This window comes from Poecilia reticulata, linkage group LG4 (assembly GCF_000633615.1).
Source record: "Poecilia reticulata strain Guanapo linkage group LG4, Guppy_female_1.0+MT, whole genome shotgun sequence".
In the NCBI taxonomy this organism is placed as follows: Eukaryota; Metazoa; Chordata; class Actinopteri; order Cyprinodontiformes; family Poeciliidae; genus Poecilia; species Poecilia reticulata.
This window is the reverse complement of record NC_024334.1, coordinates 16,486,297-16,507,744: the sequence shown is the minus strand read 5'-3', so window position 1 is coordinate 16,507,744 and position 21,448 is coordinate 16,486,297. Positions and strand designations below refer to the sequence as shown.

At 41.4% G+C, this 21,448-nt stretch overlaps 1 protein-coding gene across 1 annotated transcript in view; it reads right to left on the bottom strand.

Annotated features, from left to right (window-relative positions):
* Nucleotides 1–21,420, bottom strand: part of espnla (espin like a) — a 27,528-nt gene extending 6,108 nt beyond the window's left edge. The window contains exons 1-9 of the mRNA XM_008407705.2: nt 20,681–21,420; nt 19,009–19,199; nt 15,468–15,654; nt 15,173–15,355; nt 14,920–15,051; nt 3,281–3,430; nt 3,097–3,208; nt 2,775–2,947; nt 2,193–2,357 (exon numbers count right to left, since the gene is read on the bottom strand). Of these exons, the coding sequence (XP_008405927.1) occupies nt 2,193–2,357; nt 2,775–2,947; nt 3,097–3,208; nt 3,281–3,430; nt 14,920–15,051; nt 15,173–15,355; nt 15,468–15,654; nt 19,009–19,199; nt 20,681–20,974 (1,587 nt within the window). The 5' untranslated portion in view covers nt 20,975–21,420. The remainder of the gene's footprint in view (nt 1–2,192; nt 2,358–2,774; nt 2,948–3,096; nt 3,209–3,280; nt 3,431–14,919; nt 15,052–15,172; nt 15,356–15,467; nt 15,655–19,008; nt 19,200–20,680) is intronic.
* Between the last annotated feature and the right edge of the window lie 28 nt (nt 21,421–21,448).

Sequence of the window (21,448 nt, the reverse complement as noted above, 5' to 3'; positions counted from 1 at the left end):
TATATATCACCAACAAAGACTCAAACAGAAGTTCTTTTAAGGGGCTCAAATTAAACAAAGGACACTGGTTTTATTGAAATTGACAATTATTTCTGACTTTCTTTATATTTGGACAAGATAACTCCAAGCTGCATATAAACTGTGAAGATTTGCTTTGAGTTTCTGCTTTCTGACTTTCTGTTGCAACAACATACTTGAACATTTCCAGTTACTGCTGACCAGTTCTGCCCATCAGGTGTGCCAAAGTTTAGAGCACTCCAGCCATCATGACATCTCCAACTATAAATAATACACTGAGACTCATTTTTCCTAGCTTGACATGTAATGAAAAAAAAAAAAAATCAAGACTATGATAAAACGGTTCCACTGAAAAGCAAATCTCTTGGGGAAGAAAGTTGCAGCAACCTGGTTGCATAACCACTGTTAATTAATACTTTGTTGAAGCCCGTTTGGATATGATTTCAGGATTCAGTTTTCTTTGGTAGGAGTCTGTCAGTATCCCACATCTAGACTTGAACAGAGAGCACTAATTGTGTGACCACAGAGATTTAGCTCTGTACCTTGGCTAGGCCGTTCCATAACTAACTTTACCTCTAATGAAATCCTTCTTTTGTGGATTTGGATGTATGCTTGGACTCGGTCATGCTGACAGTTCTAGCCAGATCCCTGAAGGTTTTGGGTCTAAACTGATTGCTCAAAACTTTATCCATCTGAAGAAAATTTAGATTATGTTAGGTTCAGGGGAAATGTTCAGGTTAGGCGGCATAAATCAACAGAAGTCCATGCAAGACCCACAATTGCAGTGAGATAGGACCTTGTGTGTTTTTGTGTTAGATGCTGTAAAATTGCTTTTTTTTCCTCTTATCCTGACTGATACCTTTGTACAATGTGATCATTGTACAAGCTTTACAGATTTTCTGCAGCTTATTGCTTGAGTTAAACAGTGAAAATGAGCAACTACCCCAAAAAATTCCTTCTAAATGGCTGAACCTTATCTCAGGTTCATCACATTCACTACAATTGAAGCCAAGTGTGATCTAGACGGAATGTGAAAATAAAAATGGCTGAAATAGAAATGGCTTCAACAGAGCTTTAGCTTAAGGCTATAAAAAAGCAAGGTTACGACAGCATTTTATTTTTAACCAGGATATGTACAGAATGTGTAAGAGCCACGGGGCGCCTGCAACTGTATGGCTGTATGCACGTATCTTGAGATTTTCCTTTGATTAAAGAAAGTAAATATTATAATTATTGCATTTTTTATTGTGTTTTCCCTTTGCTATTCAAAAAATTTTGGAATAAAATAAAAATTGTCTTTTGTGCCAAAATATCCTGGACGTAGCCCACATCTGCGTGCGTCTGTGGAGGTGAGCACATGTCCATCCTGAACCTAAATGTTATTGGACAGTTTACTTTTACTTGGCGACTTGGTGCTCTTTCTGTAAGTTAAATGTGATTATACAGTGACACCCCATCCCGTCTCCATCGACCGACCGTGACATCTGCCGCTCTATTCCCCAGCGTCACATTGCACTGAGAAAGTTAAATTTGTCCAAAAGAGTAGAAATTAAGAAAACCTCCACCTCTGGAAGTCTCAGACACACCACCTGAACCTGCGAATCTCCGTTTCTGACTCTGTGTCATGCGCATTGGGATCCTATCATATCTGTGTGTGTGTGTGTGTGTGTGTGTGGGTGTGTGTGTGTGTGTGTGTGTGTGTGCGTGCGTGTGCGTGCGTGCGTGCGTGTTTGGTTTTTGCGTGTCGGGGACGCGGCTGCATTCGTGAGGATTAGGTGCAATGATAGCTTTGTGTGTACCCTCCGATAGCATCCTGCAGGTGCCCCTGCTGTTACCTATTCTATCTCTAGAACCTTGCTGGCCCATCTCATAAGTATGTTTCATAAGTAATTTTTCTTTTGAAATTGATGAGCTGTTCTGACAAAATAACCACTGTTTTTTTAAGAAAAGGTTCTTCTGCTGCAGTGCCTCATTTGTCAAGTCCTAATTTAAACAAGCTAAATGTAACCTAACCTTGCTTTATCAAAGAAGAAAAAGACCTTCTGAATAAAATAGATTTTTGCTGATTGTGGACAATAACATACCTCAATATCTGAACCATCAGTGTGAATTTTAGTAGCTTTTGAATTAAATATAACTTATGAAGCGCTAGTGGATGTGGGTGATGACGTTACCTTCCTCCTCTGGTCTTCTTCGTCCAGCAGCCGTGCCTGCAGTTGCCTCACCATGACCTGCCTTTTCCACTCAGCTATGGGCTGACCTGTCTCGTCGTGGGTGGGCACCAGATAGTCGATGTCTGACAGGTTAGCCTCCTCAGTGGGAAGGACCACCATCTTGCTCTGGCAAGAAAGCAAGAAAAATGGTAGGACGTGGTGCATAAACACCCTCATGAATCTGTAATTCCTTCCAAGGAGCCAGGTTTTCCTGTAATCTATTGATAGGGGTTGCACCTTTCTCAAGTTGAATATGTGCCGAAAGTCAAAAATAGCTACATCAGATTGTGTTTGCAAAAAAATGTCCTCCCCCCACCCCCCCAAAAAAACAAAAAACTCTTAGCAAAAACACTTGTATATCTTGGCATGCAGTGCAGTGTGTTATTAATAAAATTCAGATGGAAAACTTAAGTTTTAAATTTAAACTATCTAAATCAAAAGAATATCTCGCTCTTCATAAATAGGAAATAAATTTAGAAAATCCTGAGAGTAACAGGAGTGTGCTCAGATTATTTGAACTGTATAATAGAGTGGTGAACTTACCGCTTGTCCTGTAAAAACTCCCGACATCCCTGAGTCTTTCAGCGATTTAATGTTTTTCATGTCACCCAGGAGTTTTTTCTCAGCCAGGAGGTTCGTATCAGGAAACGCTGTCTTATCAGCCGAGGCACTTCTCTCACTCCCAGCTGCCTCGGATTGATTAAAACCTTTAATAACTGCAAGATAAATCAAATGTACTTCATGCTCTAATCACTTTTCATTGCAGATTAAGCATAGACACCAAGTATTAAACAGTACCATTCCCCACACCCCCACTACTTTGCTCAAAGAGTTATTAATCAAGATAAAGAGATGTTTGCCTTACCAGACGCAGCGATCTGAACTTGCTCTAGTCTCCTTGCTGTGCTTCTCTCTGCAGCAGAAGGTAACGGAGGCTGAGGGTATCTAGCCTCTGGTGGCTCCTCACACTCAGGTTGCTTGAAAGATCAGGTTTTAGGTTGTTTTAATTTAGTAATTGCGAAAGAAATGGAAAGAACCTCAGTGTTTACCTTCAAACTATCCATGTGACTGTCTCTGCACTCCTTGCTCAGGCTCCCGTAGTAGTCCTCTGTGCTGCGTGAAAACAACACAGTCGGCTTCACCTTGCTGTCTTCCTCTGCTGGAGCGAGAACCTCAATGGATCTGTCCGTCCACAACGCCTACACGTATCAAACCATGAAAATATGGACAATCAGAAAACTACAATGTGGCTCAGATCATAAAGGTAAGGATTAGACTCTAGTCACTGCTGTTTGTTTATGGGGTTACACTAATATTAGGACATTATCTAAATAACTGACACAAAGATGAAGGATCAACTAAAGGTTCTATTAGCCAAATAATTTCTCTATTCTACAGCCTAAACTTTCAGATAGTGCTTCTGTAAAAAAAAACGAAATCCTCTTTTTGTCTTCGGTGTCTTTTAGAAATGTTTCGATCCGCTACTTGAGACTGGATTGTTTTTAAATGAAACCAGACCATCTCTCTCTCACTAAGCTATTGCCTCTGATTGTCTGCAGCAACCCTAGCAAGGAGCCACAATTTCTGCAGACAATTTCTTAAAATCACATCATATTTTTGTGTGCAAGTGTTTCAGGCTGCATGCATTTATTTGTCAAGCTAATGACTCTGGGTTTTCCTACTCAATCGTGCTACCGTTTAGAAAAATCTACAAAATAAGACAGACAGTATTGACTGCTTCAGCTTCCTCTGAATCATGTAGGATTGTTACAGTACTAAAATTTCCAACTCGATAACAATAGTAAGAGAACTATTCTTGGTATTTTCAATACTGTAGCAACACTGGGTTTTTTCTGATAAAGCAATACAACTTTACTGAAGCATCTTTACAGCTGTAGTCTGGCACCTTTTACTACTATGTGGTTTTAGGTTCATTTCTTGAGAACTGGTATAAGCTAATATTATTTATTTAGAAATTAGCAAGTTGGTAGCCTCAATGCTGAGTTATGTCGGTCTGAGGTCTAGCTTGGATCCCCACCCTCCTGCCCTTGTGAAACAAAGAAAATGCTGTTCCACTGTAACATGTTGAAATTTTAGGATCTTTATTAGAAAGAATCCTTTCAGAAAATGTTTCTACATTATTGAAACTGGCCATAAGTCTCAGCATTGCCAACAGGTAAAATATGTTTCTACATTCTAGCCTTACTTGGTGTAGCATTTTGCTACAAACTGTCTGTAACATCAACAGCATTACTGATGAAACTTGGAGCCGTTTTGCTGAACTTTAAAGCCACTATTTTTAAGCGCATGGTTTAGATTTTAACAGGGTATCAAATCTGGACTCAATATTGGCAAATGCTTATTATTAAATGACATGAGGGGAATCCTGATTAGGGTATTCAGTATGTATTCAATATTCTCAAGTGCCATCTGGTGACAATCTCAATCCAATCATGGTCTCCTTCTTTTGTCTTTTCATTACCAAAGCTCAGTGATTGGGTTGATGACATTAAGCATCAAGGTTAGGTATCTCATTATTAGACCTCAATGTTTCATTATTGAATATCCTGACATAATTATGGCTAGACAATTTGTTATTCAGAAGATCTAACAAACTGGTGAAATATGGAAGAAGAAAAAAAGAGTGGAAAAAACTGGCTCCAGCTGTCAGTGAAAATTTGTGTAGGCAGTTCTCTAATCAAGTGAAGTCAATTCTTGACAAAATTTGTGGCGGAGAAATGTGGGGAGATAATTTTCTGTTTTACTGGCTACCAAAAATAACATTAGTCTGAACATTATTTCACTAAAACAAAGACCAAACGAAGAAGAAGCAGAAGAAAATCTTCCCAGGCAAAGCTAAAGTTTAAGAGTCATAATGGAAGGTGCCATGTTAAGTCCTGCAGACATCCTCTGTAAAAGAAAAGAACAAAAGGAGTGTAGTAAGGGAGCGTGAATAAGTGGCAGCATTCACACCGCTCCAGGGAGGATGTAGGGTGTATGGAAACATTTAGGCTCCCTTTAATGAACCTGCATTGTCTTAATGCGCTCCATACACAATGCAAATCAAATTCAGCTCTCTAAGGACATTATTAGCAACCAAAAACATCAAAGGCCCACCTAATATGCTGCTGCATGCTGTTGTGCTTTATGTCCAAGAGGTGGTCCTGCCATTTCCTCTCGCTCGGCACTTTGATGTGGAGCTACATAAAATATGCTGTGACACTGCTTAGGCGGAGAGACAAACTTCCCAGAAGTTGTGCAATCCACAAATAGATAAACAACATTACGGTCTGGGAAAAGGGTGGGGAGGAGGCCTTGTGACCCTTCTCGTAACAGTTCAATGTCCCGAAAGCAGCGCCTGAGCCGTGTGTGCGCGTTTAATTGGACTCGTTGGCCAGAAAACATTTGGTTTTCATCAGCACTCCATCACAGTTGCCACGCAGCTACAGATAGCCTGCAATTGGCTCGGAGCCACTCTCCCTCGGCTGAAGACGAGAGAGAGAGAGAGAGAGAGAGAGAGAGAGAGACCGCGATCTCCGCGGATTAGCAGCCAAGAGTTAGGAAACAGTGCTGTCTCATTGTCTTGCATGCAGAAACAGTAATCTTCACTCCCAAAAGGGCGAGCCACACGAGAGCTTAAGTGTTTCAGAACACCATGTGTACTTAAAAGACACGACATGTAAAGCAGCACTGGAGTCAGTCTTTTAAAGCAACCTGCTTCCATGTAAAAGTCGTCGCAATTCCCGGTGATAAATTGCAACCTGGAATGTATACACTGGGTGTGCATTATACACAAAGCACTATAGTGTAAATACATTCCCTCTCGCATGGCAGCAAGCGCTCAGGTTCCCTAAGCCGAGGTAAATGCTTGCGAGGCTAATAACTGACAATGTGTTTTGCCAACACTTACAACATTATTTGCATCTGTCACCGGGAGATGAATGAGAAATAAATTTAATTCATTACTTCTGCCTTCGATGGAAAACTCTAATCACTCTGGATGAAAATGTCGAATCTAAAAAAAACGACAAAAAAAAAACGGTTACAGGCCTCAACAGGAAAGCAAAAGTCCACGCAAAAGTCAACAATCACAAAATAAAGTACAGCAATAAGCCTGTTGTATTAGTCATGCCTAACCGTAACAGGCAATAACTGATCAGAAAGTAGGCAAAGCGCTGCCAAGACATCTGCCAGTTCAGGCCTCGTGGACAGAGTGTACAAAACTTTCCTTTCATTTCAGAAAAATAATTACTCAGCCTGGCTAGTCACTTCCTACCACTCAGAGAGAATGAGGGAAAATAAGACAAAAAAATAAAATTAAATAAAAGCAAACTCACAGCGATCTACGGGGAATTTACCGACCTGACGCTGCTCTCCACACCGGCCGACAGCCCGTCAGGCACAAACTCAGGCGGCCCGGACGTCCGAGGGGGTCACTCCCGCGCTGCCGACGTGACACTGCCTCGTTGACCTCGGACCACTTGTTTAAAACCCTCTCCAGCATCTCGACCAGTGGCCAAGAGCCGTCAGGTAATAAACAATAAACCGATTGGAGAGTGGCGTTAATAATTAAACGGCGGGATTGGGTGGCTGGTAATGTCACTAATGCATGGACAGACAAATGGCCGTGTTGTAGCACGACGGGAAGTATCAGCGGAAGAGCAGCTGGAAAATAAGACATTTTATCCTCGTGCACTCAGGTGGTGTTTTTCCAACAGCTCCCGGTGAACACAAATAGTCCACACTAAAGCGGGTAATGCTTATCCATCTGACCTTGTTTCAGCATTCCTAGTACTGCCAGCAATGGCATGTTGGGACCATTTATGTTTTCACAGCAACTTGAATATAATTGACATTAAGCCAAGTTCAAACTACAAACCTTAGCATACTTTATCGAGATTTTGCACCAAGTAGTCGGCCTTCACAAAAGAAAAATAATTTACTTCTATTCAGCCCGATAACTCTGATACCCTTAAAAAAAATCCAGTGCACAACCAACTGCCTTCAGAGGTTTTTATGTCATCAAGGTGTCATTGATAAAAAGCAGCCCATCCATATGTAATGGATGTTTGAACTGTTCACACACTTCACAAATATGGTCTAAAGTGGAATAAAGAAAGAAAGTCATCGTTGGAAGAAAGCAACATGAATATTCAGTGGTAGTATGATAGAAGTCAGCTACCAAAATGGTGGTCGCCAACCATTTTCATCCCACAGACTGACTGTTGTTGCGGAGGCTTGTAGAAGGAGAATCTGGTGAAATAGGTCCAAAAATAATGTGTTTGGCCAACATGCAACGCTCAACGTGTGGGGGAACCCTAACATCATGCATCACCCTGGAAACAACATCCGCACAAAGAAAAATGATGATGGCCTCATCATCCTGTGAGGGCTCTATAACTTGTTGTAACCATGTGTTGCATTGGCCCATCGCAACACTTTGTCTGCGATTCTGCTGCAGTTTTGACGCTGCATTTTGGATCTTTGTGCTATTTCAAGAAAAAGGTTTGCACCAGGCTTCAGCTGTCACGCAGATGGCCTCGCATTTTAATTGAAACTTTTACGATTCAATTAGTGACTGAATGATTGTCCAGCGTCTTTGGCTGCACAGCTCAAATCATCAGCCCAAATGCTTTCCAGTTAGTATGGGGTGTTCGCATTAACATCTACTTTGGTTTTCTCCAAATGTGTTGCTGTCGAATCTGACCAAACATTTCCACTTTGGCTTCAGCGGTGTAGGTCTTGCGGTTTCTGAAGATGAAATGCGACACTTCCATGTTCTACTTCGAGAATGAAAGCCTTTCTCCTGACAACCGCGCCAAACAAATCACACTCGATGACACTTTTTACGATTGTAAGAACAACATGCTAACATGAGCCAAGTAAGGTCTGAGAGGAGATTCTTGTCTCTGCAGAGCGACTGATTCCAGATAGTAGGAAAATGGCCTTTTGCACCAGTTTTTTTGTTGTTGTTGTTGTCTTTCCATCTTGCGTTAACCCACAGCTGACTGTTGCAGTGCTGCATTCAGGCAAAACCTCTGATTCTATACATGTGTTTATGATTGGTGGTGATATGATGAAGTGCATTTGATTAGCAGCACCTGGCTGCTATTGACCCCCAGATGGAAGCAGTAAGAGCTTTTAGAGTTAGGGATTTTGTAAACTACAACATGTAGCATGTTATGTATGGTTGTCTTTGGCCGTTAGATTATATACAGAATTCAAAGACCTGATGAGAACCTGAAGAATTTGTCCCGAAAGGTTAAACATCACAGTGGAAAAGAAATTTTGCTTTTCCTTTTTCATGCTATAAAGCAAAGTAAAGCGTGGTCGTATTTGGCTAAACATTGAGTAAACGTGATGGAAAAACTGATCCAAGTGAAACTGATGTGAAACTTTAGAGCAAACAATGAGCATTCTGTCAGATTACGATCTCGGTGAATCTTGAATGAATCATGTGAATGTTGCGGTCACAAAGTCTTTGTCGTACGGAAATGTTCTTCCAGTTCTTTTTTTTCCTGTCCTGATTTATACATGTAATTGTATGAAAAGTCATTTCTGCATTGAATTAAATAAAATTTATAAAATACAAGTGTTTAAAATGCAAGCGTTTGCTACAGCCACAGATCTCAATGTGGCTTATTGGGTTGTGTGTTTTGAATGCACGTTTGCTTTTTGAAGGAAAGGTAAAAAACTTATTTCCTTCTCATCTGACTAAATCGCCTTCTCCCCCGACCTACAATGCTTTGTGGCAAACTGAAAACAGTACTTCTGTTGGCTTTTTTTCAGCAATTACTTATTTCTTGCCACTCTTCCATAAAGACCGTTTTTTTGTAGTCAAAAGTCTCTTCCACCTGAGCTTTGGATCTCTGCAGTTGTAAATCTGGAGGATTTACAACGGCCCTGTCGACTGCTTCTTTGATTAATGTTCTCCTTCATAGCCCATCATTTGGGGTAAAAGGTCATGTCTTGGTAGGTTTGAACTTGCATTCACACCAGCCCTGTTTAGCTCGCTGTCAAAAAAGTCCAGTTCGTTTGAGGAGGTGTGAATGCACAACGGAGCTCTAATGCAGACCAAAGAAGTGAACTCTGGTCCACCTAAAGGCTGCGGACTCGGTTCAGTTGAAGTAAACTCTGGCACAGTTTGAATGCATATAAGCAGGAAGTGGATTACAGTGCGAGGCATTCTGCGTCAGCAGAGCCAAAATAAATGTGCAAGTCTAGCACTACTGGGAGAAGCTGCTAATTGTGAAGAAGGAAGTTGTTGGTTTTTTTCGGAGGTTTTTCTTCGATTCGTTCAGTAGTTCTTGCTGCAGCACCACCACAGGCGAGGAGGTAATGTTTTTCAATTAGTATGGATCGTTTGACACAGTGTAGTGTGAAAGCAAACCTCGCCAGCTGGAAATGTAGCAAATGTTGCAATTTTGGTCCCTAATCAAACCAAATCTACCAAACTATCAGGTGTGAAAACATCCTTAGATTTTACATAGAGGTATTGGAGTAAGTAGGTTGACTAAAATTGCGTCCTATATTTTTGTGTGAAGAAAAGCTTCACACTGCTGCTGATGTTTATCTGATTGGAGCCGTTGATGAGATGCAAACTCAGGACAGACAGAGCAGATTCTAACAGGAACGTATACAGACAACCCTCTGTTGTTTCTGTCTCCAGATTTAGAGATGCACTGCAAAAACACAAAATCTTACCAAGTAGTTTTGGTCCAGTTTCTAGTGCAAATAGTACACTTGAAACAAGACAAAACTAACAGATTAACTTTATAGTAAAAAATAGGAGCGTGTTTTAAGACAATAATGAATAGTTATTTGTAAGTTAATTTTGTCTTTTTTCAAGTGTACTAAGATATTTAAACAAAAAACTAGACCACAAATACTTGGGGTGATTTTGTGGTTTTGCAGTGTTGCGCCAAAATGAGATCAGCCACCTTCTAAAGCATTACAGAGTCTGCTCCCTTCATATCACAAAGAGTCAAACCCGCCTACTATTACTTAAAGGTCCGCAGTCAAGATGACCTCTTTGTTAACATCAAGCTTTTGTATCCACTTCAACCAACACACAGCCAAGAAACATGATACACCCTACAGTCTACCAACTACACTCAGTCCCCAGAGGTGACCATCATAACACTTCCAAGTCACTGGAATAAAAAAAGAAAGAAGAACACATGACACAGAGGATCAGACGAGCGTTTGAAGCCGATGGCATCCTGCTCTCCTTGGTACTCTGAGGGATTAAGTTCCTGGTTCCAGGCATCAGAGCGGTGAAAACACTGAAACATAAGCCGGCAGATCCCGTATCAGGCTCGGCCCCTGGGCCCTCCACCTGAGCCGCAGGAGAGTGGTAACCGATAGGCCCTCAGGTAGCGGCAGCTCCGACCGCCGCTGACGCCACAGCGGCCCCTGTGCTAATTAGCTCCCATTGTTTATATGGGGGGGTGAATTGTTTGTGAATTGGAGCCACGGCAGCTACGCCTCACCGATTCACCATCATCATCATCATCCTCTTCACAGAGGAGTGCTAACCTTCTCAGCTGACTTATTTATGGATTCCGTTGGAGTGCACCTGTGGTTACCTTGTACCTTTCCACAGTGTTTGATATTTTTACATTTTGTTAAAGCAAGTTTTTTAAAATGACACCGTCAATTTGCAAATTTGACTTTCGCTGATGTGTGGAGAGAAGAAAGTCGCTCTTGTCTATTAAAACCAAAATTGAACTTTTTGACCCGCTGACCACACAAACCCAACTGACTGCAGCATCATGCTGTACAGACAATTTTTTTTTTCTTGAGATGGGACAGGCAAAAGTACACAATTGGTTCTTCCTTGCATTCATCAAACGGACAAATCGCAACAAAATACTTTGACATTTGAACTTGGAACATGAGGAAATGAGAAAAAAGCTATTGAGATGTGAATACTTTTGCAAGCGTACCGGTGTGGGGATTGAAGGATACTGTTCAAAATCAGGGCAACGAGCTGCAACCTTGATGTCATAATCGGTTGTAATCCTCCATTCGAATTCATCATCAGCATTTAGAAAGAAACACGAATCTCACGTCAAGCTGTTACCACTAAAATATTCATCTCATTAACAAGCGTTGTGCTTCCCGCACACCAGAGCTAATCCCATAAAGCCCTCTGAGGCAAACAGAGAGGAATGGATCTCCTCCTGATCACACGCCATTGTGGCCTGTAATGCCTTATTAAACACAAAAGCCTTCATCCTTCATTCTCTTAGAGCTCTTAAACCGAGAGCAGCGCAATCAAGCAGAGTGGAAGGGAGCAGTTCAGCGGAGTGACAGGCCCGGCCCGAATCAAATGCATGTTACAAATTAAGAAAATGATTCACGGAGGCTTCAAGACTTTCCAGATGTTTGCTGTTGACCGGCCTCCCCCCACCACCATTCCCCGTTCGGAGCGCTGATTTGTTTCACGTCGAAGCCAAAGAAGACTCAGGTGAAGGACGGGAAGCAGAATCAGATTGCAGTTAGCCTAGCATTTCAGCTATTGGCAGCTGTTTCTGTTTGACGGTGGGTGGGGGCGCTAAGGGCAAAAGATTTTTTACACTTAGAAATATAAAGAATTTTTTTTCTAATGATAATCCTGCACTCCAGTTGTACTCGGAGCTGGGAAATTCAGACTTTCCCGATTAAAAAAACAAAAAATAAAAATCAACTGAAACATCCTCCAAAGTCAGATTTCCCACTGGGAAACTGCAAGCAACTGACTATCTCCAGTTAGGACTTATAAGGCAGCTTTTCAATATGGCCGCTCCATCAACAGTTGTAAACTGTGGAGGAAACGTGTTGGTTTCACAAGACACACATGGAAGAGAGCGTCTGAAATCAATGTTACAGCCTGTTACTCTCAACTGAACACGTTAAAGGTAGTGTTTGCTTATGGAAAATAAAGCCAACACTTTATTTTCCATAAAATAAAGTGTTTTATTTTATGGAAATGTTTGTTTGTAAAGGCTACAAACAAGCGTTGTTTGTAGCTTTTACAAACAGTGTTCGTAAAAGCTGCTGCTAACAATTTTTATGGGTGTCACCATGTGGAAACCATGTCTTCTTAACCAGAACACCTCGGGTCTGATGTCAAATCCAGCCCTGAGTTCCCATTTCCCAGGTAACTGGATCGCAGAATTAGGTAATTAGTGTAATATCCAGTTTGGAAAGTTGCAAAATGTCCCCAGTTCAGTCAGGTCAAAAGATGCTCTATGACGCTGAGATTTGGTAACACTGGAGGTCACTGGAGTACAGCGACCTCACCATCATTTTCAACACACCAGTTTCAGGCGATTGGAGCTTTGTGACACAATGTATCAGCCTGGTGGAAGAAGTTATCAGAAGATGTGTGCACCGCATTCAGAAAGAGCTGGACATGGTCAGCAACAAAACTCAGGTAGGCTGTGGGTGTCAGGTGACCTCTGAGGTCAACAAGCCCCTCACTGGATATCGTCTCTCTTTTTCAGGCCGTTCTCTGTTAGCCTGAGAGATGATTGTGAGCATAAATCTCTACAGATCAGGGGTTTGTTCAGACCAGCCCATGACATGCGTGTGCATAAACAAGTATGCTTATACACAACATACTTGGGTTGACCAGCAGACAGATGTAGGACCAACACGATGTGCCCACTGGATTAAAACAAGATCAACATGCTCAAACTTGCTAAAAAAAATTTTTTTGTTTCTTCTATACACAGTAATTTTGACAAGATGAAGTATAATTGTTACATTTCCAATAGAAGTGTTACAATTGTGTATCTGAGAATCAGGGTCGCAACTACATATTATTTAGGTGGATGCGAAAACATAAATCGGCGCCCGCCCACCCCGCCCTTCTCGAAGGAAGGTACATCAGGGTGAAGGAGCGTAGAAAACATACGCTTGCTCGCTCAAACCCTCTCCCCCACCCTCAAGACGAAGACACGTGAAAGGTAAAACTCGCTACATTTACCCTGTTATGGGCGCAAGGTGAAGGAGCGTAAGGGCGCGCTGAAGTGTATGCGAACACATAATCGGCGCACCGCCCCCTCCAGACAGGGTTTTGACGCCCCCTCTGGTGCAGCGCCCCTATGCGTTGCATGCGCTGCATACCCACTTTTTGCGCCACTGCTGAGAATATGTCTGCGTACTACATCCCTTTTATTGCAGAAGTCACACTTTGGTTTCCTGACAAACACTATGTGCCCTTCAGACAGATGAATTTTGATGGATTGAGAGCTAAAAAAAAATATAGATTTTATTATCTAGTTTTCAATACTTGCATCACATGTAAACATTTATGAGATGTTATCATTATCCATTCAACATTCCCACCCCATCAGTCTACAGTGGGTCCTCAGTTCAAACTCCAGGAAGTCATCTTCACCATGTCCAGATTCCTAAATGCATTGGTAAGTGATTGGCTGAGTTGCTGCTTTTCCTAAGAAGCAATTGAACAGTCATACCTAATAAAGCGATTAGCATGTCTCTCAATTAAAAGTATTTTACATATTAGAATATGTCACCCAATGGATACCAATCATTTTGTTTGTTTGATATTCCTTCAAATCCCCTCAGAAAGCAGCAGAAGGGCAACAGTCTAATATTTCTGTTTACCAACAGCGAGCAACTTTACTGAATGCAGAACAAGCTTGTTTTAACCAAAAATACATGACACTAGGCCTGTCACAATAAACAATAAACCAGTTACTTGCATGATACATCATAAGATACTCAATCATTTTCATTTGCAAAATATTTATCATTTTTCTCTTTTCACCTAAACCTGAGTGATAAAAGTCGTCAGTCTGGTGCTTTGGTCTCAACTAGCCCTTCTTTTGAAAGATAACTTCGTTTACAGAGATTTCATAATTTATTTCATTTGCTGTTTCTGTTGTTTTCTCTATTTGTTTTGGACTTTTAAAAAGTCTTCCAATCAGAATGTAAAGGTTATTGATCCTGGGGGATGCGTTCTTGCATCATTGTGCCATTATTACTATTATATTACTTGAAAATGGTCTCCAAACAACAATATAATTGTTTATCACAATAAACGATATTTATCACAATAAAGATTGCGTCTAGCAAAATTTATCGTGACAGGCCGATATGAGATGCACCTACAGTTTATGTTAAAGTGAGACTTCTTGCTTCATCATTGTTATTTTCCATCTGCTGAGCATGATGTGCCATTTGAAGGTCAAGCTAAGATACAGTAGTCTTTGTATATTAACCTGGTCTAACATACATGTGTATACTGTAAATGTCAGTTTCATTAGTTTTACTTAGAAAAATATTTAGGAAGGTGTACAGTTGAATTTCTTATTTTGTAAATAAGTTATCTACATGTATTTGTTTTACTTTAGTCTTAAGAATTTGCACAACATAATTTTTTAAAAATAATTTTGAAGCAATTATTCAAAATGATGTAATCATAATTTTGAATAATGATGTAATCATAATTTTGAATAATTAAATCATGATCTCAAAACATGTACCCTGTACTTACCAAGAACTTGTTTAACCTTACACAAGTATTTTTTTTTTCGTATACTAATTTGTACGTCTACTTGAGTAAAAATATGGTGATACATTGTTTGGCGACTCTGCCCACGTCTGTTTGTGTTTAAAAACATAAATTAGGCAAAGGAAATGAAGCTGCGCCGAAATCCGCAGCTGAGCTTACGTTCTTCTCTATGGCACGAAGGTACCTGGCACATTCAGAGTGCCCGTTGTACTCTGCTAAGTCTGCTGCTGTGAACCCATCAATATCCTCCTCTGTGGGGTTCGCTCCGTTGGCCAACAGGATCTTACAGCTCTGAGAAATCAAATGAGACAACATCAGCAGAGAAGAAAATAACAATACAAATAAAACTGCTTGTTTTTCCCTCCCTCTCTTTTAAATTGTGCCAGCAAATAAATAAACAGCTTAGTCTAACTTCCAGCTCCCCGTTCTCTGCAGCATCATGAAGAGGGGTCCCTCCCCAGAAATCTCTGATGACTTTAGAACCCACGTGGAGTAGCTTCTCCAAGATGCAATGGTGCCCCCTGCTGGCGGCAAAGTGCATAGCAGTTGCTCCTTCCCTGTCTTGGCAGGACAAACCCACATCGGTGCAGGTCACCTGAATTAGAAAATTCACAAAAACGCAGCTCAGACCAAGCCAGCAGCAGCAGCAACAACAACAACAACAAGGACCTCTTCAGAGAACGGCGAGAGAAATCCCCAGCACTGACCAGCCAGTCCACCACAGCCTGGCGGCCCATGTGAGCGGCGGCGTGAAGGCACGTCATGCCGTCGTAGGCCGTCAGGTGGACGTCGCCCCCGCGGTCTGTCACAAGGTACCGTGCCACATGCAGGTGCCCCTCCTGGCAGGCCAGGTACAGCGGCGTGGCCCCCGTGGCCGTCTGCCGGTTCACACACCTGCAGCCAGAACACGGACAGCGCAGTTACTGTAGCAACAGGAACCAAAAACTATCATGAAAATTACAAATGTATGCTTTTCGTAGAAGTAAAGCTATTTAAAGAGACAGAAGTATTATGTTTAGGTGCTTCACAAATGGAAAAACTGATGGGATTCAGGTTGGGAGTACAGATATCTACATATGCGCTCCAAATTGATCATTTATCGTGAAACATTTCTTGTCATGAGAAGAATGTTGATTTACTGTTGTCAGAATAAATTTCAGTTAATGATTATTGTCAATATTGTTAGTGGTACTATTCTTTTTTGAAAAAAAAAAAAAACAGCTAATGTGTGAAGCTTAGTGATACAAATCACACTTCTCTATGTGAGTGGAGCCTAAATAAACACATCGCAAACAGAAATGTTTTTCAAGAGCACCTTTTGTGTTTGTGAGACAGTCATACATTTACCTAAAAAAAAATCTAATGACTAGTTCTTATCGTCACGTTTAGTGTAATCACAAAAGTATCGCAAAATATCATAAGAAAACTTTAAGTCCACATCGCCCACCTCCACTCTAAATCCATGCATCTATTTTTAAGAGATGAGGAGACCAGAGCCATCCTAAAATATTCCCCTTTTGTGTTCAGTAAACTCTGTTGTTCATCATTACAGGCTTGTAGAGGGTGAGGATTGGAGGGTAGCAAAGGGAACCATGATGTAAAAAGCCTTCAAATAAATTTAGCAGGATCATGATCTCAAACTAAACACAAGGTAAAGTCATTTTATTTATATTGCACATTTTCAGCAACAAGGCTGCTTTACATTAATTACAAGGAAATACAACAAAACAACCAAAGAAAAGAGCAAAAGATGAAAAAAGAAAACAAAAAAGCATAGTTCCATGTTTAAGAACAAGTAGTCTGTGATTTACAAACTAGTAGTTTCTCTAGATTCTTGCTCTGATAATGTTGGTCTAAAGTAATGAGTGTTTTCTCTAGATAAACTAATAAGAGTTTGTCTGGATTCTAACTTTGTTCCCATTCCTGCTCTGGTTGAGTGATATTCTCTGGATCTATTTCACTCTAACTAAAGGTTTGATTCCTGTTCTGGGTTGAGTGAAGTACGCAAACTAAATGTTCCTGTTCTGGGTTGCTAAGCAGAATGAGAATCACATAATCACAATAGTGATAGTAATAAAATCCAAGTCTAATTTTCACTACATTTATTCAGTGGTAAGAAAAGCTTAAGTGAAAAAAATAAATCAATAAAAAAATTACCAATAAAGCAGTCATATAACTATCATAAAACTCAATCATTTTCAATAAAAGCTTTTTAAAAACGTGTTTAGAGCTTCTTGGAACTTCTAATTCTGTTTCTCTGGGGTATAAATATGATGTGACACAGAGGCCCATTTCTCTGGCCACAAGGCTGGATAAAGAGCCATATTTATGTTGCCACCACACGGAGCAGGAAGGCAAGGGAGGGGCAAAAATCTCACAGTTAGAGAACCACAGCAAAGAGTGGCACGTTGGAGTCCCCAAGTCTACCTAATAACCATTAAATGCTATCTACATGCCAGCTTCTTGGAGGGATGCCAGAAAAAAACAACAAAATTGTCTGTCCTAGCATTAAAAAGGTGACCATGTTCAGTTTGCCAAACTCCATTGAGCTTTAACTGAATTCATGTGGTTTGGTCATATGAGACTGAGATTGAGTTTTCAGGAACAAACCCAAAATGGGTGTTTGGTTTATGGGTTGAAGCAAAACGTCATTAATGAGACTTGTACAAAAATACGGATTTGGCCAAATCTACATGGAAGCTGCTGAAAAGACACAAAACAATCTTCTGTTTTCACAGTCATGTCAGAACACAGACTTAAACCCTAGAGACTGGGAGTAACAACACAGGAGAGGAGTCTGAAGTCCTGGGATTGTTCAAAGACAAATGGTCAAAAACTCATCTCTGTGTAAGCTACAGTCATGTAACATTTAATCAAATACATCTTCCAGAACAATTTTGCCACTGGTCATTTACCAAAAGCGGTGTTATGTTAGCATAAACCTTTTCCCCACTAAATAAATGATTTCAGATTAAAGTTGCGCTATGTAACTTTAAAAAATGTTATATATATATATATATATATATATATATATATGTATTTTTTTTCTATTTACATATTTGCTAAAACTATCACTCTGTTGTGATATTATATGAGACAGATAATCTGTGAAAAGCTCCTCTGCCTTCTCCCTCTGGTTCTGTTGTGATCTCAACCAATACACAGCTTTGTCAGAAACAACCAATCAGAGCCAGGAGGAGGGTCTTAGCGCTGTCAATCAACGTTTCCCTCTGCGACGCTACAGCTGGTTGACCGCAATGGAGCCCGCCGTGAATGCTCAGGCTAGTTAGCTTTGCTAGCATGATGGCAGAGAAACGTTTTCCTAAGTGGTTTCTTCCCCGTTAGCACATTTACAGTGTGTACCTGTTGATTGATAGCACAAAGTCCTTCTTCCTGGCTCTGATTGGTTGTTTCTGACCAGGAGAGGCGCAATAATACAGATTATTTGTCTCATATTATACTGTTAAGACATGGTGACAGTTTTAACAAATATGTATTTTTGTAAGTTACCTACTGCAGCTATCAAGGTTGGATTTACATGTGTCATTGTGAGATCAGGCTACTGCAACGAGATGAATATACTTTAAGGCTCTGACTCATCTTTATTCAGCAACTGTGCTCAATTATTCATCAACAAAAGCAAAGTGATGTTTGGTAAAGGAAAACAACAGGGATTCAAAGTGTGAGGATGAACTTCATTAACCAGCATGCTTTTAAAGCAGCCATACAGATGACTCCACATCAGATGACTGGACTGAAATCAGACTTTTATGTTTCTACAAAAGGCTTTGCAGAAACATAAAACAGAAAGAATTGTTTAAAAAAAGGGGAAAGTTATCCTCCAACCTGCCACCTCACAGCAGCCTCTCTCTCTCTCTCTCTCTCTCTCTCTCTCCTGAAACTCATCCTTTCACTTCATCAGTTGGACCTGATGACAGGCTATCACCCGCTGGGGTCACTGGGAGGTCATGTCCACTGAAACAGAGCACGGCCCAGTGTGGGCTGCACTCTCATCCTGCATCAAAGAATTTGACCTCAACAAATCGATGTTTAGAAAGCTTTGTTGTTTACAAATGCAGATTTATATCTTCTAAATCCTGGAATGAGGATTTTTTTTGGGGAAAATCATTCTAAATTTTTTTTCTCCCCAGAATTATCAAGACTGCATCAGGGTCCTGGATTTCCATAACCTCGTTAAAGTCTGGACCACAGAATGCTGCAGCGTGGTTGGAAACACACAATCCTCACCTGGGCGCCTCCTGGAGGAGAAGCTGGAGACAGGTGAGACCCCCGTTGGCTGCAGCGTAGTGAGCTGGTACCGCTCCACAGGTAGTCTGAGCAGTGGCCACTCCTCCAACAGACAGGAGCCACTCAGTCACCTCCACACGGCCAAACCGAGCTGCCAGGTGAAGAGCCGTGGCTCCCGCCGCGTCGCCGTCCTGGAAAAGAGTCACAGAGACCTGCTGAAGAAGACGCAGGCCAAACCAGATCACTGAGGCCAAACGCTCCCCAATATTAGCTCAAAACTACAACAGATAAAAGGATCAGAGGAGGTGCTACTTTCCAGAGCTGCAGCACAGAATGTTATTACTGTTAATAAGCATATAACTAGATCTTAATTTGAGTCGATACAGTTCCTAATTCTGGAGGAAAAGAAACAAATAAAAACTTAACTGTGCAGTCGTTAAGAATGTTTAGGAGGTGGCTTTGCACCCGACATCTGGAAATAATTTCGACTTGCTACTGCTGCAAGTGGATCCACAGGAAGTCAACACATATTACATAATCAGCTAGTAATGCATTAAAAAAATAAATAAAAGTTCATGTACAGTACTGATTACAACCTGCAGCCACGAAACGGCTTTTTAGGATACAAGTATTGAAACGAACAATCAAGTAATAATACAGTATAACGACATGTTAAGGTTCCATATAAGTTATTAGAATTGTGTCTCTGACTGACACAAAATTCAAATATGGTTTTCAAAGATTTTTACAAACAAAAACTCCTAGCAGCTTCACTGTCCCCACTGTAGATCAAACAATGCACTGGGTGACTTAATTTAGAAATTAGGTGACTTCTGAAGACAAGTGGTCGTACTAGTTTTTATGTAGGGGGATCAGAGAAAGGCTGAACACAAATGGAAGCTACACTTCGTAGTAGTCATGCTTTGTGTTGGTCTGTCAAAGAAAATCTGAATAGAAAATGTTGATTCATTTCTACTGATGTGACAAAATGTGAAAAAGTTTCAACTGAATAATTTTGCAATGCACTCTGTGTCAAGGAATAAGATTAAGGATGTGACCATAATTTACATTTGAAGTTAACTGAAATTAACATTTATAAACACACAGCTATTGATATGGTAATTAATGCATTCAATGGGTAACACGAAATGTAAAAAGCTAGCTTTTTGAAACTTTAAAAACATTAACAAAAGCTGTAAGTTTTGATGTAGCATTTACTGATCAGTTCAACTGGAAGCAGGAATAGTCAAAAAAAATTAACTGAGCAGAGAAGCACTTAGTTTACAGCACCCATCTGGATGACAAGTGTAAGATTAAACCACACCGTGACCTCTGGCTCCTGGGTCATGACCTTCACCAGCCTCATCACATCAGGCCTTGACCTAACCTGCCTGGGGAAGCCCAACCAAATCATGACAGTAAGCTCTTCTCATGCTAACACAGGACACTACCTGAGCTTTGCAGGCCTTCAGTCACACATTTTACTAGGTAGCAATGACACAGAGAGGCGCCTAATCAGTGTTCTTCAGTTATTGATCATATCCTTCACACAACTGTGCCCCTATGAGCATGTAGCTCATACCCACTTTTTGGCGCCACTGCCTTAAGGCCTGAAGCTCATACTTAATTCCTCTTCAGGTCTTTTCTTTCTAAATACTAAAACTAGACATACCTCAACGCTGCAGCCTCCTCGCTCCACGAGCCACTGCAACTCCCGGATGTTACCAGTAGCTGCCGCATCGTGCGCCGCCGTTGCCCCGTTTGAGGCTCGTGAGTCCGCAGGAAGCCCGAGGTCGCTCACCAGGAGCTGCAGGCAGTCCAGGCGTCCACACCTTGCGGCGTGGTGAACCGGACCCGCACCTTGGGCATCGCAGATAGCAGGTGAGAGCTGACCGGAAGATGCTAGACTCCTCAGAGCGGCGAGGTCTGCGTCTCGAGCCGCCTGGATGGCCCTCTGCGGCACCATGCTCAGCTTCTTAACGCGGAATATGGCAAGTTTCCCGGAGCACCGTGAGACACCATCACATGATGATAAAAAAAAAAAAAACACTATATGCTCTCCTCGCCTCCTCGTGAGCCAGGAAAGTGACACCCTGGCAGCAGCCAGCTGGCCAGCAGGGCTGCTGGGGAGATGGAGGCGGGTGGGGGCGATAGAAGGGTAATGAAAGACGGGTGGAGGTGCAGAGCGCGCGGCCTCCTGCGCTAGCTTTGTGTGGCGGCGGCCATATGCTGGTGCACGCTTCAGTGGAGATGGGGTAGCCGAGGCAGCACGGAAACTTAAGTAATGGGAGAAGTCAGGATTACAATGAGGTTTTTTAAGGGTTATTTTAAAAATTCATCACAGCGTTGGAATAATGAACACAGGTGACCCATCTGGAATGGCGGAATCTACATTAAATATCACACAGTCTGCAGCTTTAAGGGAAGGGAGGTTTATAAG